This window comes from Rhipicephalus microplus, chromosome 6 (assembly GCF_043290135.1).
Source record: "Rhipicephalus microplus isolate Deutch F79 chromosome 6, USDA_Rmic, whole genome shotgun sequence".
Classification (NCBI taxonomy): domain Eukaryota; kingdom Metazoa; phylum Arthropoda; class Arachnida; order Ixodida; family Ixodidae; genus Rhipicephalus; species Rhipicephalus microplus.
In genome coordinates this window covers 33,476,615-33,492,354 of record NC_134705.1, presented here as the reverse complement: position 1 = coordinate 33,492,354, position 15,740 = coordinate 33,476,615, and the positions used below count along the sequence as shown (strand labels likewise).

The 15,740-nt window shown below is 45.7% G+C and overlaps 1 protein-coding gene across 1 annotated transcript in view; it reads left to right on the top strand.

Annotated features, from left to right (window-relative positions):
- The window catches only part of LOC119167683 (nose resistant to fluoxetine protein 6), a 192,048-nt gene that overhangs the window by 98,627 nt on the left and 77,681 nt on the right, over positions 1-15,740 (top strand). The window contains exon 6 of the mRNA XM_075865904.1: positions 3,405-3,587. Within this exon, the coding sequence (XP_075722019.1) occupies positions 3,405-3,587 (183 nt within the window). The remainder of the gene's footprint in view (positions 1-3,404; positions 3,588-15,740) is intronic.

The window sequence follows — 15,740 nt, the reverse complement described above, 5'->3', positions numbered from 1 at the left end:
ATCAATGAGATATAACAGGCAGTAATGCCAAGGAATGTACAGGGTAAGTTATTAGAACCAATGGAATGTAAATAAGAAGAAAGAAGAAAGAAAAGTGGATAAAAAATTACCATCTGTGAGCAGGAATCGAACCTACGACCTTCGAATAACGCGTTCGATGCTCTAACCACTGAGCCATCAAAACGACCGTCCCTCCATCCACTTTTTGGGGTTCATATGTGAATTTAAAAGTAGGAGTGACAGTCAGCGCCATCTATAGGCCAAACAACGAGTGTGAAAACACATTTATTCGCATGTTTGGCGTCACGTAGCACGTGAACCTATTATGAGCGGGCAGCTGATTGATTGTCCCTCTTATACAACCTAAACACACCAAGTCTGCCAGTACGAGACCCTCGTTAAATGAAATAAGGGAAAGAAGTGTATACCTAAGGGCTCGTATTTCCGTGTTTTAACACAATATTAATGAGATATAACAGACAGTAATGCCAAGAAATGTACAGGGGAAGTTAATAGAACCAATGGAATGTAAATAAAAAAAGAAGAAAGAAAAGCGCATGAAAAAATTACCAGCTGTGAGCAGGAATCGAACCTACGACCTTCGAATAACGCGTTCGATGCTCTAACCACTGAGCTATCTCAGCTTTTTTTTTCTTTAATACTGAGCTATCTCAGCGGCCTTCCCTTCATTACTTTTTGGGGTTTATTGTGTGAATTTAGAAGTAGGAGTGACGGTCAACGCCTTATATAGGCCAAACAACGAGTGTGAAAACACTCTTATTCGCATGTTTGGCGTCACGTAGCACGTGAACTTATTATGAGCGGGCAGCTGATTAATTGTCCCTATTATACAACCTAAACACACCAAGTCTGCCAGTACGAGACCCTCGTTCAATAAAATAAGGGAAAGAAGTGTATACCTAAGGGCTCGTATTTCCGTGTTTTAAAACAATATTAATCAGATATAACAGACAGTAATGCCATGGAATGTACAGGGGAAGGTATTAGAACCAATGGAATGTAAATAAGAAGAAAGAAGAAAGAAAAGTGGATGAAAAAATTACCAGCCGTGAGCAGGAATCGAACCTACGACCTTCGAATAACGCGTTCGATGCTCTAACCACTGAGCTAAAACAGCGGCCGTCCCTCCATCCACTTTTTGGGGTTTATATGTGAATTTAGAAGTAGGAGTGACAGTCAGCGCCATCTATAGGCCAAACAACGAGTGTGAAAACACTCTTATTCGCATGTTTGGCGTCACGTAGCACGTGAACTTATTATGAGCGGGCAGCTGATTAATTGTCTCTCTTATACAACCTAAACACACCAAGGCTGCCAGTACGAGACCCTCGTTCAATGAAATAAGGGAAAGAAGGGTATACCTAAGGGCTCGTATTTCCGTGTTTCAATACAATATTTATGAGATATAACAGACAGTAATGACAAGGAATGTACAGGGGAAGTTATTAGAACCAATGGAATGTAAATAAGAAGAAAGAAGAAAGAAAAGTGGATGAAAAAATTACCAGCTGTGAGCAGGAATCAAACCTACGACCTTCGAATAACGCGTTCGATGCTCTAACCACTGAGCTATCACGGCGGCCGTCCCTCCATCCACTTTTTGGGGTTTATATGTGAATTTAGAAGTAGGAGTGACAGTCAGCGCCATCTATAGGCCAAACAACGAGTGTGAAAACACTCTTATTCGCATGTTTGGCGTCACGTAGCACGTGAACTTATTATGAGCGAGCAGCTGAATAATTGTCCCTCTTATACGTCCTAAACACACCATGTCTGCCAGTACGAGACCCTCGTTCAATTAAATAAGGGAAAGAAGTGTATACCTAAGGGCTCGTATTTCCGTGTTTTAACACAATATTAATGAGATATAACAGACAGTAATGCCAAGGAATGTACAGGCGAAGTTATTAGAACCAATGGAATGTAAAAAAGAAGAAAGAAGAAATAAAAGTGGATGAAAGATTAACAGCTGTGAGCAGGAATTGAAACTACGACCTTCGAATAACGCGTTCGATGCTCTAACCACTGAGCTATCACAGCGGCCGTCCCTTTATCCACTTTTTGTGGTTTATATGTGAATTTAGAAGTAGGAGTGACAGTCAGTGCCATATATAGGCCAAACAACGAGTGTGAAAACACTCTTATTCGCATGTTTGGCTGGTAATTTTTTCATCCACTTTTCTTTCTTCTTTATTCTTATTTACATTCCATTGGTTCTAATACCTTCCCCTGTACATTCCTTGGCATTACTGTCTGTTATATCTCATTAATATTGTGTTAAAACACGGAAATACGAGCCCTTAGGTATACACTTATTTCCCTTATTTCACTGAACGAGGGTCTCGTACTGGCAGACTTGGTGTGTTTAGGTTGTATAAGAGGGACAATTAATCAGCTGCCGGCTCATAATAAGTTCACGTGCTACGTGACGCCAAACATGCGAATAAGAGTGTTTTCACACTCGTTGTTTGGCCTATAGATGGCGCTGACTGTCACTCCTACTTCTAAATTCACATATAAACCCCAAAAAGTGGATGGAGGGACGGCCGCTGTGATAGCTCAATGGTTAGAGCACCGAACGCGTTATTCGAAGGTTGTAGGTTCGATTCCTGCTCACAGCTGGTAATTTTTTCATCCACTTTTCTTTCTTCTTTCTTCTTATTTACATTCCATTGGTTCTAATAACTTCCCCTGTACATTCCTTGGCATTACTGTCTGTTATATCTCATAATATTGTGTTAAAACACGGAAATACGAGCCCTTAGGTATACACTTATTTCCCTTATTTCACTGAACGAGGGTCTCGTACTGGCAGACTTGGTGTGTTTAGGTTGTATAAGAGGGACAATTAATCAGCTGCCGGCTCATAATAAGTTCACGTGCTACGTGACGCCAAACATGCGAATAAGAGTGTTTTCACACTCGTTGTTTGGCCTATAGATGGCGCTGACTGTCACTCCTACTTCTAAATTCACATATAAACCCCAAAAAGTGGATGGAGGGACGGCCGCTGTGATAGCTCAATGGTTAGAGCACCGAACGCGTTATTCGAAGGTTGTAGGTTCGATTCCTGCTCACAGCTGGTAATTTTTTCATCCACTTTTCTTTCTTCTTTCTTCTTATTTACATTCCATTGGTTCTAATAACTTCCCCTGTACATTCCTTGGCATTACTGTCTGTTATATCTCATAATATTGTGTTAAAACACGGAAATACGAGCCCTTAGGTATACACTTCTTTCCCTTATTCCCTTATATATATATATATATATATATATATATATATATATATATATATATATATATATATATATAATGCATTGTTTTGCGAACAAAATCAACCTATGGTACGGCTTGAACTGAAGTTCCCCGCCTGTATTTCAGGTCCCATATTCGGAAGACTCACCCGTCTGTCGGCTTACGAAACTGCGCGCAAGATCCTCGTCGTCGTAGAGCCAGCGGAAGAAGAGACGAGGAGGCTTCAGGTGTTCCATGGTCTTCGAGCACTGAGTATTGTGTGGATCGTCTGGGTGCACCACTACGCCTACAACGACACATCCGTGTATTGTAAGTAAGCCATGCTTACGTATACATATTGTCTCGCGTGTATGTCAGGAAACTCAATCATGAAAGGACTCACTAGTATTCGCTCAGACTCTTATGAAGCCATGAGTTTGAGTGAATCCGGGTGTGTAATATTTTGGTGAACTTGAGTCCGAGCGAGTGCGCTTGAAGAAATTTTTGTGAGTGTTAGACGCAATGAGTCCAGCTCAGGAAAAGTTATAGGAGTGAGACTAATTGAACTCAAAATGATATTGCGTGAGTGAAACTCAGTGAGTTCCCTTTATGTTTGACGGTTTAGATACTTATCTATAAGCATATGGACCTATCTATCTATCAGTATTGCGGAATGGGCGCCTCAATTGCATTCCTATTCTATGCCGGGGAAATAAGATTTGCCGCAATTCGATTCCTTTTAATTCCATGGAATGAAAAAAATGGTCCATTTCTACTCCAGGAATAGCAGGACCGCTTGATTCCAATTTTTCGATTCCTTAATGTAAAAAAAATTATCTTGAAAGTTTTGTTCGTTTGAGAATGCGCGACACTATAAATATAGTGTCGTGAGATGTATTAGGAACTGCAAAAGTACGTAAAACATGTTACCAAATAGAGGGTTCGCAGTTTGGTGGCATATCTCGTGTTGCAAAAACATCCTACTAAACCCATAGGAGCAGTTCTCCCGCTACATATAGTTCTTGCGTGCCCAGCATGTTTAAACAAGTTATGATTCCAATTCCACTCCGTGTTCACGAACATGTGTAAAGATTCCAGAGCCATTCCAATTCTAGAGTGGAAACGCCGCAACGCTGCTATATACTGATCCTCAGCATTACTACAACCCTACCTGTATTCACGCTTACACTCACGTTTACCCACGCGTATCCCAATGCGGTATCATTCGTACCCCTTTCAATATTTATTATTCAGAGGCTTGAATTACGTAGGAACATGCCTTAAACTCCCTCTACCTCCCCACGCTTCTAAGGAAGTTCCTAATAAGTATATCTTCTGTTGTCATCTCGTTAAAAAAAGGGGGCCTTACTGGTTTGCAACCACCCGTAGCTAGCATTCGGAGGTACTGTGTAAATGAAACCAAGAAAAAAAATTGATTACATAAGATATTGGTGTTAATAAGCAATGATACTATGATCGAAGAAGCTAATTCTAGACTAACCGACTCGATGAGACTCAGATTGAGCCATTCGTATGAGTCTGAGTTAGGGTGGGTGAGTAACATTTTGTTCAGTTTGATTCGAAGTCAGCCCCGCCACGGGGGTGTAGGGGCTAAGGTACTCAGCTCCTGTCCCGCTGGTCGCGGGTTCGAATTCCGGCTGCGGCGGCTGCATTTTCTATGGAGGCGGAAATGTTGTAGGTGGTCAAAAATTCCGGATCCCTCCACTACGGTGTCTCTCATGATCATATGGTGGTTTTGGGGCGGTAAACCCCACATATCGAATCAATGGTTCGAAGTGAGTCCAGTCAAAGAAAAATTTCGTGAGTGTGAGTCCGACTGCGTCTGGCTCAATAAAAATTCGGTGAGTTTTAGTCCGAGTGATCCAACAGCACAAAATATATTTCATGAGTGAGCTCCACAATTTTAGCTGACCTGGTCTCGCGTTCTGAATCTCTACACGTAAATATTTGCGCCTTTCTCAAAGAGGTTCTGAAGCCCTCCAAGTTCAAGTACGACAGAGTCGTTTCTCCTTTCTCGCCGTCAATACGCACGTGGTATAGCCTCCTCACCACCTATTTCTCCTCAAGGCGCGTGTACAATTTCACAAATAAGCGTTCAGCCTACCAGTATTTTATGCTCGTTGGCTATGAGATGTTATCTCTATTTGCGCAGTCGTAAACGGGCAAGACGAAACGGTATCTGCCGGTCTGTCAAGCGCCTATAGTCATGCGAGAGGGGAAGAACGAGTGGATAACTTGAGAGCAAAGCAGGGTAGGAGACTATTCACAACGAATACTCCTTTCGTATGAATCAATCGTCATGTCTCTCATCTTCCAGCGTCGAGAAGCTTGCCAAAAAGATGAGTGCCGCTAGACGCTCATTCTCAGTGTGTTTAGAAGTTAGTGAAGGGCCCATTAAGAAAACAAGAAAAGAGAACAAGCTGGCAGGAAGGCACCGAGTCTTCGGATGCTGTGAGGTGATTTCCTACGCATGAGCAACGCGCATCCAACCATTGATATACTAACAGCTCCAGATAGCAGACTAGCGCATAATGCGATCATACAGCGGAGGTACCGTTACCATGGCTTTCACGGAAACGCAAATATCGTAGGAGTTGTCACACTCAAGAAAGCAGAGATGAACGCCGCGTTAAGCCACATGCGGAGAGAGCGTGAAACATGGCTTGTTACTACGTAAACAGATTATTACAGATGCTTTTGAAACATTTTAGGGCACTTGATAACCTGCCTGTCACTGGAGCAACTGTTTTCCAATGCTTCAGGGCTGTTCTTTTACGAACAGCCTTAACTTGCTTTCAAAATTGGAGCCCAATCATAATTCACTACTTATTTACTAAACGAGAGCCTCTCGCGTGTGTGATTATCACGGATAAGTGTAGGGCTACTGCAATACGCCAGTGACAAACCACCAAACTAAATGCAGATCCTGTGACCATCAAAGCGTATCGGGTGTCACACACATCGGTGAGACCGCGCCGAATGGTGTTGCGTGCAGACTCGAAAACTTATACTTTTCACCTGCGGCGCCTCAAAGGCCTCAAAGCCGTACATTTTAATTTTTGCTTCAAGTTTTTACCTCCCCGGAAGCACGGGCGTCAGAAGGATTTTCTTTTCGAGAGTGTAAACCCATCTTGCTTCACTGCTGAGGGAGAGACGAGACGTTGTTTCAGTTGGAGATGGGGCAGTGATGGTGTGGCTTGAGATGGGCAGTTCGCTTTTGCTGCCTTCTGCCGACGCCCATGCCCTGGATGGGTTGCACGTGCAGAAGTGTTAAGGATGACTGGCAGACTCATTGACATTTATAGGAAAGAGCAAACAAGCGTTTAAATAAAACGAGGGCCACAGAAAGATGTATGAAGTGAACCAAGAGATACGAATAGCATGCGCGATTAAAAAAGAATTACAAAAGAAAGTAAAGAATGGGTGGATAAATACAGGCACAGAAAAGTACAAACAGGCAACGCGGCATGTTATTAAAATACCTCTACATGATGGACACTGAAAGAAGCACACAGGAAAATAATAACAAAGATCGTGCTCCCACTTGGAAAGTTGTGTTCGATGCAGCACACATGTACAGTAGTGTTTAGAGCTGGTTATGATAACGACAGTGAAAACTCCCAATAAAAGACTGTGGCTGATCCCCGTATAAATAAATCTGTAGAACACGAAAGTGAAACGTGTACTTACTGAAGTAATTAAGTGTTTATTGTGCATAGTTTCAGCAACAACAACAAATGGCAGTCACGTACAGAGTGCCAAGCAGCTCGAAACTTGCAGCCCACACCTTAAGCAGAAAGAACACATGAAATTGCAATACACGGGCCATGCACGGACTCAAACTGTCACAGCTCGACACTTGAAGCACGCTGTTCAAACAGAAAGAAAGAGGCATGGAACGAACGCACTAGTATACACTGGACAAGCGCGAACAACTGTCACAATTCTTCATGCGTCGTGCACCAGCAGCGTGCTCTTTGCGTAAGCACGGTCATGGCAGCTTGTGGAGTAACCTTTGTTCTCTCCCGAAACGAGTCTGATAAGCGCGCGTGCAGAAGACCACGCTCCATGGAGGCTGTGCTTCGTGTAGGCGACGGCCTTTAGAGCACACCCAACGTGAGCCGATCGCACGATCTCGCCACTAATAACGAAAATGCGCTAAAGTTTCGAAGCTCTGAGAACTGCCACACGGTGTATGGTGTATATAAATGGCTTGCCGTTAGCATTCCAGACAACTTACGTATAGGGGTGTAGTGGTTATCGCCGTGCGCTGTGAATCAAGAGGTTTCTAGTTTGATGATTCCGAGCGACAGATGTTTACCTTCTGGTCTTTTCTTTGCACTCTCTAATGGTCGATGACAAGCTAAGAATAAAAAAATTGGCCCCGCAACTGCATGTTTGACTGCAAAAGACGATAGTCTATCGTTTGGAGAAAGTGAATAAGCCGTTTATTTTTTATGTTTTGCACGAGGAAATTGTTGAATAGTACTTTCGAAGCTCTGCGTGAGACATGAGCGCCATCTGGCGGTAATCTCAGCAAATTGAGGGATGGCCTCTGTTATAGCGAGTGCGCAGCGTGTGCTATGAGGTTGGTGTCAGAACCATATCGTGTTATCTCCTGGACGAGACAGTTTTCACGAGTTTGGCCAACGAGGAGAAGGTGAGGTTCATGTGCAGGCTGCACGAGGCACTGAAGGTGGCCGTGCATTGCATGGAGGCTAGCAGGAGGGGCTGCAGGGGGAGCTGAAGGTGGTACGGGAGCAGACCATGGAGCTCCAGGAACAGCTGGGAGTGTCGCAGGAGTGAGAAGAGGCTGCCACAAGCCTATTAGAGCAAATGGAAGGCAACCTTAGAAAATAACGGGAAGAGCGGGCCGAGTTCGAGGTAAAGGAGGTAATGACGCTTTGCCCCGGTCCCGAGCGGTGTGAACTGGAAGGCGTTGGTGGCAGAGAGGGAAACAGGCGGGAAGGGAGATCAGAGGGCCGCAGTATGGTCACAGCAGGGAGGCTCCGAGAACATACAGCTCTGTGGTGTGGCAGTCTTTGAACAGGGCAGGAACGCGAGACTCACGGCGAAGAGAGAAACAGAGGGAGCAAACTGGGATGCCGTCGCGAACCGGAAGCCAGTGATTGGAGTGTAGAAGGGTCCTAGTGATGGGAGACTCCAACGTGGCCAGGGTTAGGAATGGCGTTCCCACGAGAGTGAAGGAAGGCAGAAGGGTGAGAGTGGAGTCCAAGTAAGGGAAGTGAAAGTAGATGCACTGGCCAAAGCTCTGAGGTTGTGCAGGACCGCATGGAGGACGGGAATCTCGTCATTGTTCATTATCCATGGCAATGATGCACTGAAAAAAAAGTCAGAGCTTTCAGAGACAGTTACAGGGCGGTTTGCATAAACTCTGAGACGCCTCTGGGAGTGTGCACGTGACCAGTCTCAGAAGTCGGGGGGGGGGGGGGGGGTTGTCTCGTGGGATCGAAATGAGGGTGGTGGGTCTAACAGTGTCACAAGGGCGGGCAGCTCGGACACAGCGTACTGGATGTGAACCATACGAGCCCGGTGATCACTTCTTTGCACAACCTGGAATTCACTACAGTGGTGCGACGGGCAGGAGGCTTGCTAATAAATTAGGTCATCAAGCCACCGCTTTTTAAGGGGCCTAGAGCCCTGAGGCAAACAGTGCAGCCAAAGACGATTCTAAAGGGGCACCAATGATGAAGTCACATGGAGTCCATGGGAGGAGAAACCAACGTAAGCACTATGGTCGAGCTAAATCGAACATATGGTATATTAACATGCAGGGTGGCAAGAATAGGTTTATTTATTTATTTATTAGAATACCCTCAGGGCCCGTAGGGCATTACAGAGGGGGTGGGTACAACATATATAACACACAAGAAAAAAAGACAAAATAAAGAAACAAGTATCAGATGCGCAAATCAGGAAGGCAACATAAGTCAACTAAAAATGTATAAGAATTCAAGCACATACAAGACAAAGATAGATAATGGAAACTGCGTATAGTTACAAGCATTGCTGAGAAATTGCAGTCTTGAATAACAAAGGGTCTGTGATTGATACAACGGAAGAGGGAGTTAAAGTGCGAATAGATTGAAGAGACGTTAAGGCAAGAGGAGCAACGGTATATGGGTTTGTGGAGACACATCTTCGGGACATGGAGCAACCACATTGCAATCCGTACAATGTATGAGAATATTGCAATAGAACAGAAGGCATCAAAAAGAGGGGTGGAATTAGGACGTTTATACACAAAAGTATTGGCTGTGAAAATAGTCAAGCAGTGATGCAGGGAATGTTTATGGTTAAAAGGAAAAGTAGCTGGGCAGATGACACTTCATGTTTCGGTGTACTTGTGGACGGCAGCAAAGGCCAGAGTGGAAAAGCAGGCAATGGTGGCGTGTATAACTGACATTGGGGAATTAGGAGGAGAGTGCGAGATAATTATACTAAGAGATACTGTCACGGCGTCGTGACGTTTACGAAGGGAGCACACTTCAGATCGAAAATGGAAATGTTTATTCGAGCCTAACTTGTGGCCACGCAAGGAAAGTCATATCACAGCAGGACACTTGCACTGGTTGCGGCGAACAGAGCGTTAGCCGTCGATTGATTGACAAGCGGCGAAGCGTGCCGGCATTTATACACTTGCTACCGAATGTTCTAGCGTCATCGCTAGTGGTGACGTAGCTTCCAGAAGGATCTGTAATACTCGCGGAGTGGGCGTGATCCTAACGAAATAATCTACTACAGTCGGGAAACTTCTCGAACACTGCAGGCGTGGTTCCCGCTGAGAATTACGTACTGTAAACGGGGTGATAACAAAGCTTGAGAAAAGATACGTGTCATCCCCTCCCTGAAAAAGGCATCGTCCCGATGCTTTAACAGAAAATGAAAGTACAACAGTAATGCAAGAAACTCTAAGCAATAAATTACATTAGAGCAATAATACAACAACAAAATACGATATACGCAGTCACGAGAGAGGCACTGCGCGTCGGAGTGCCTTTGGCTGAACCTGTAAGCGATGGTAATGTCTTTATCTTGAAGTCTCAGACTCCATTGCGCGAGGCGACCTGAAAGATCCTTCATGGTAGCTATCCAACACAATGCATGGGGGTCGCTCACAACTTTGAAGGGCGTGCCGTAGAAGTAGAGGCGAAATTTCGACGTAGCCCAGGTGATGGCGAGGCACTCTTTTTCTGTTGTGGAATAATTGGCTTCTGCTTTGGATAGTTATCGGCTGGCATAACTAACAATCCTTTCCAGTCCGTCAGCCCTCTGCACAAGAACGGCGCTGAGACCTACGTTACTTGTATCAGCGGGTATTTTTGTCTCACCGAATTCGTCAAAATGGGCAAGTAACGGAGGCGTCTGGTGGCGTTGTTGGAGTTGCTGAAAAGCTTCTTCCTGCGATGTTTCCCACTTGAACTCCACGCTGGCTCTGGTAAGTTTATGAGTGGATTGGCGATGCGGGGGAAGTTTTTGGCGAACCGGCTGTAATAGACGCATAGGCCTAGACATTGGCGCAACGACTTCTTGTAAGTTGGTGACGTGAAGTCGACGATGGCGGTTGTTTTCCGTGGATCGGGGCAGACTCCATACTTGCTGATCACACGTCCCAGGAACAAGAGCTCCCCGTACGCGAATCTGCGCTTTTCTGGCTTCAGGGTCAGTCAGGACGTCTTGATGACTTGAAGTACAGCTTCGAGACGCCGAAGATGTTCGTCGAAACTCAAGGAAAACATGACGGCATCGTCCAAGTACACAAGGCGAGTTTGCCACTTCAATCCTGTCAGAACTGTATCCATAACGCGTTGAAAAGCGGCAGGTGCTGAGCAAAGACCGAAGGGCATCACTTTAAACTCGAAGAAGTCTCTCAGCCTCTTTCGTCGACTTTGATTTGCCAATAGCCAGTCTTGAGGTCTATCGACGAAAAGCACTTCACGTTACCGAGTTGATTCAGTGCGTCATCAATTCGTGGAAGAGAATGCACATCTTTTTTGTGATTTCGTTCAGGCGGTGATTATCGACGCAGAAACTTAGGGTTCCATTTTTTTTCTTCACCAACAGGATGCCTATGAACTCTTGGACGGCTGGATGATGTCATCTCGTAGCATTCCGTCAACTTGTCTCTTATGGCCTCGCGTTCTCACGTTAAAACCCTGAAAGGACTCTGACGGAGTGGTTTGGAATTTTTCTCTGTTATGATGCGCTGTTTCGTGGTTGGGGTCAGCCGAATTTTGACGACGACGACGAGAGGCAATCTTTGTATTGCAAGTGCAGACTCTTGACTTGATTTTGTTTATGGTTCGGAAGGCTAGGATTGACGTCGAAAGCTGAGGGAGGGGCTTGGTTCCTCCGAGCAAGTTCTACAGAATCAGCGAGGGCGAAAGCACTGGTGGCTTCTACAATGTCTTCGATGTATGCAACCATCATTCCTTTCTTCACGTGTTTGTCTCATTGCTGAAATTCATGAAATCTGTTGCTTTGCCTCCCCGCAGCTCGGCAATTACTCTTGCGACGCAAATATTGCGGGTGACCAACGAATGCTTACTGCCTTTAACGACACCTTCTATGTCAGGTGATTTTGGAGCACCGACTGAAATAATCATGCCGGAGCGAGGCCGAATAGTGACTTGTTCTTTCAGCACATTCAAGGCGTGGTTCCCTGGCGGCATGCGTGGCGGTAGGGCTTCTTTTGTAGATAACGTTATCGACTTTGTTCTCAGGTTGATGACTGCACCAAGGATGCATAAGAAGTCCATGTCAAGGATGACATTCCTCGAGCAACGCTGTAGGACTAGAAAGTCTGCGGGATAAATATGGCCGTTAATGGTGACTCTCACCGTGCAGATTCCTGCCGGTGTTACTAGATGACCTCCGACTGCGCGGATTTTGTGGCCTTCCCTAGCTGTCCTAACTTTCTTCAAATTCGCGCTGAACGACCTACTGATGATGGAAAAGTCGGCTCCAGTACCGACGAGAGCGATCACACCGTGGCCATCAGTAAGAACGCCGAGGTCACTAGTTCACCGTCTGCCGTTGCAGTTAAGCCATGGTGTCAGGTCATGGCTGCGTCGGCTTGTTCCACTGCGTCCATGTTGCATTGTCAGGTCACCTTCGGTAAGTGAGCTTTTGTCGTCAGGACTTTGCCTGGTTGGCATCGTATTCAGAAAGCTTCATCATGGTGTTGCCGTCAGAGGAGGATCTTCGTTAGTTTGTCGCACATCAACCACACCTGTATCGGTTGCTGGTCTTAGTCCTGGATACGGGCTAAAAGACCGCCCCACGTTGGGCCAGAGTAATGCCGTTGGTGCGGTGACAGGAGGCGGCTGGGCGGTGGTGAACAGGAAGGACTTCGTAATGTCCATTGCGTTCCTGCCATGTAGTCGGTGATGTCACGTGGCCGTTCTCTAGGCTGCAGACGTGGTGCATAGGCGGTGAAGCCACGCAGTGCCATCTGTCGGTACTGGCAGCGGTGGTAGGTGTGGCCAGCTTCCCCGCAGTGATAGTAAAGTAGGCGGGGATCAGGGGTGCGCCACATGTCTGTCTTCCTCAGTGCGTCGCGCAGGCCTGCAAGTGGATGGCATGGCGTTGGTGGTGGTGGTGGTGGTGTCTGGCCGTGGTGTCTGGCGGTGGAACACTGGTAGTACGGCGTTTTGACGTGGGCGTGGTTAAGCGCGCTACGATGCACGGTAGCAGCGTTGCCTATAGCCTCCGGATGAAACTGCGCTGCAGGTTCGGGAATTCCTGATGCTTGCTCGACTTCTTCAGGAACAATGTCAGTGATCTGGCCCACTCGGGGCTGCTTACGAAAACAACTTACGCAACTCTTCACGCAAAACCACGCGGATGCTCTCGCGCATCTGTGGGCTTGAACGTCAGCATAGCCCATTGTCCTTGAGCGGTAGTCGTAGTGTCTTGTCCGCATCTCAAGTGCCTTTTCTATATTTGTAGCTTCAACGAGGAACTCGGCGACCGTCGTAGGTGGGTTGCGGACAAGTCCTGCGAAGAGTTTTTGTTTACCACCCTGCATAAGCAGCCGAACTTCTTTGTATTCAGCCATTTCAGCATCGGCAATCCTGAATAATCGGTTCATCTCTTCCGTGAAGACAGCGACTTTTTTATTTGGGAGTTGCACCCGGGTTTCCAACAAAGAAGCAGCCCTCCCCTTGCGGATGCTACTCGCGAAGGTGTACAGGAGTGCGCTGTGGAAATCGTCTCAGGTTTGAAGTGAAGACTCTTGGTTTTCAAAGCATGTTTTTGCCGAGTCTTGTAGGTAAAAGTATGCATCTCGCAGCTTGTCCTCGGTGCTCCACTTGTTAAGCGCCGTGACATGGCCGTATATCTTAGGCCAATTTTTCGGGTCTTTGAGGAATGTTCCGCGAAAAGTTGAAGGCTCCTTGGGTTGCAGGAGCTAAATCCGTGTGAGTTCCACAGGAGCTTGCACTGTCGTCATGTCTGAGGTTCAGGTCATGGTTTCGCGGGTATTTACTGGTAGACGTCCGTACTTTGGAGTTAGACCAAGTTGCCGGCGGCTTGTTCGTTGCTCGAGATTGGCGTTGATGTCTTCGCTCTGCCTTGGGCTGGGTTCATGGTTGACGGAGGCGTCTGGTACATGAAAGAGGCAGCACCTCCATCTGTTGTCACGACGTCGTGACGTTAGGTCGCAAATGAAACTGTATATTCGGGCCGAACTTTTGGCCACGCGAGAAAAGTCAGATTACAGAAGGACACTGGCACTGATAGAGGCAAACAGAGCGTCGGCCGTCGATCAACTGACAAACGGCGAAGCGCGTCGGTATTTATACGCTTGCCATAGAATGTTCTAGCGTTCTCGCTAGCGGTGACGTAGGTTCCAGAATATACTGTTCTGTTCGCGAAGTGGTTGTGATCTTCACGAAATGACCTACTGCTGTCCTGAAGCTTCTCGAGCAGTGAAGGCGCGGTTGGCGCTGAGAATTATGTAGTGTAACGGGGCGATAACAAAACTTAAGAAAAAAACGCGGCGATCTGAATGCGCATATATAAGATATAGTTGGGTATACTGACCCAACAGGCAAAAAGTGGTCATGGATTCTGAAAGGCATATCATTTGATTATTTGCAACTGTACTGAAAAGTCTGAAGGGCAGATAACATGGGTGGTATACTAAGTGCGCAGTCGATGATAGATTATGCACTGATGTCTCATAGGATGTATGATATACTCGGGGGAATGCACAGAGATGAATGTGGCTCTAGAAGACTGGGTAGTGATCACAAACGTATCAAGCAAAGTTTTGAAAAAACAATGAAAGTGTGAAAAACACAATATGAGCAACTACAGGGGCAATGTTTATTCTGAAAGGCAAATAGAAATAGCTACTGAACAAATTAAGAAATTATTCACTGAGGATAATAAAACTGTGTGGCAGTTCACAAATCTAGCTAGACTGTTTGAGCAAGAGCTTGCTAAGGCAGACAAGTGACTCCGGAAAAGGAGACACAGACCCAAGAGTTTGTGGAATCAGGAAGTCAAGGGAGCCATGGCAAAATGTCAGAAAGCCTCTAGGAAACAGACGTGCTCAGCAGCGGGGTGAACCGGCAGATGATGTTGAAAGAAAATGGGATATCTTTCTGAGTTGTAGAAGTAAAGCATTCCTTCTGATCAATGAAAATATTGCAGGTAATGGGGCTCAGTGGCTGTCAGAACTACGTAAAAAGGATAAAAAGGCAGCTGCAATATTTTGGAACCACGTAAACTCTCTACATAATGATTCAAACCAAGAGCAGATGTTTATACAGCTCAGGGTGTTAGGCTAGAAGGGGATGAAGCTATTGAATATTGTCTAACACTTCGGGTGAGGCACCGACGATCCAACAATCGACGTGCGGCAGACTCGTAGGCTTCCACTTCACGCTTCGGCCTGCGACGCCTGAAAGGCCTCAAAGTGGTGCATTTCAAATTTATTTGCAGGTCGGTCGACCCGTGCGAGGTTGCACGTGTAGTGATGTATGAGCCTGACCAACGCACTCGTAGAGCAGACACGGAGATTTTGTAGAACACGAACAATCATTTAATTAAAACAAGGGCAATAGCAAGAAATTACAAAAATAACAGAGATGAAAACACTGATACGCGATGAAAAATAACGGCTCTAAAACAAACTATGCTCTAAATGTACACTGCAAGAGGTACAAACAAAAAACGAATACGCGGAATAAAAATAAATTAACAACATGATGCAACTGAAGGAGATACAGAGAAAATTTGCAAGAAAGCGATCATAGTCGCACTTCTGAATTTAAAATTGCGAAACAGCCCACACTACTACAAATATTAAAATATGGTTTCAATAAAACAACAGTAAAAGAGCCACAATAAATAGTTCGAGACAGACCAGGCCAGCTCTTGGTACACTTGTGGAAGTTGACGGAGTGCCACTGAAGATCTCGCCAGCTTAGT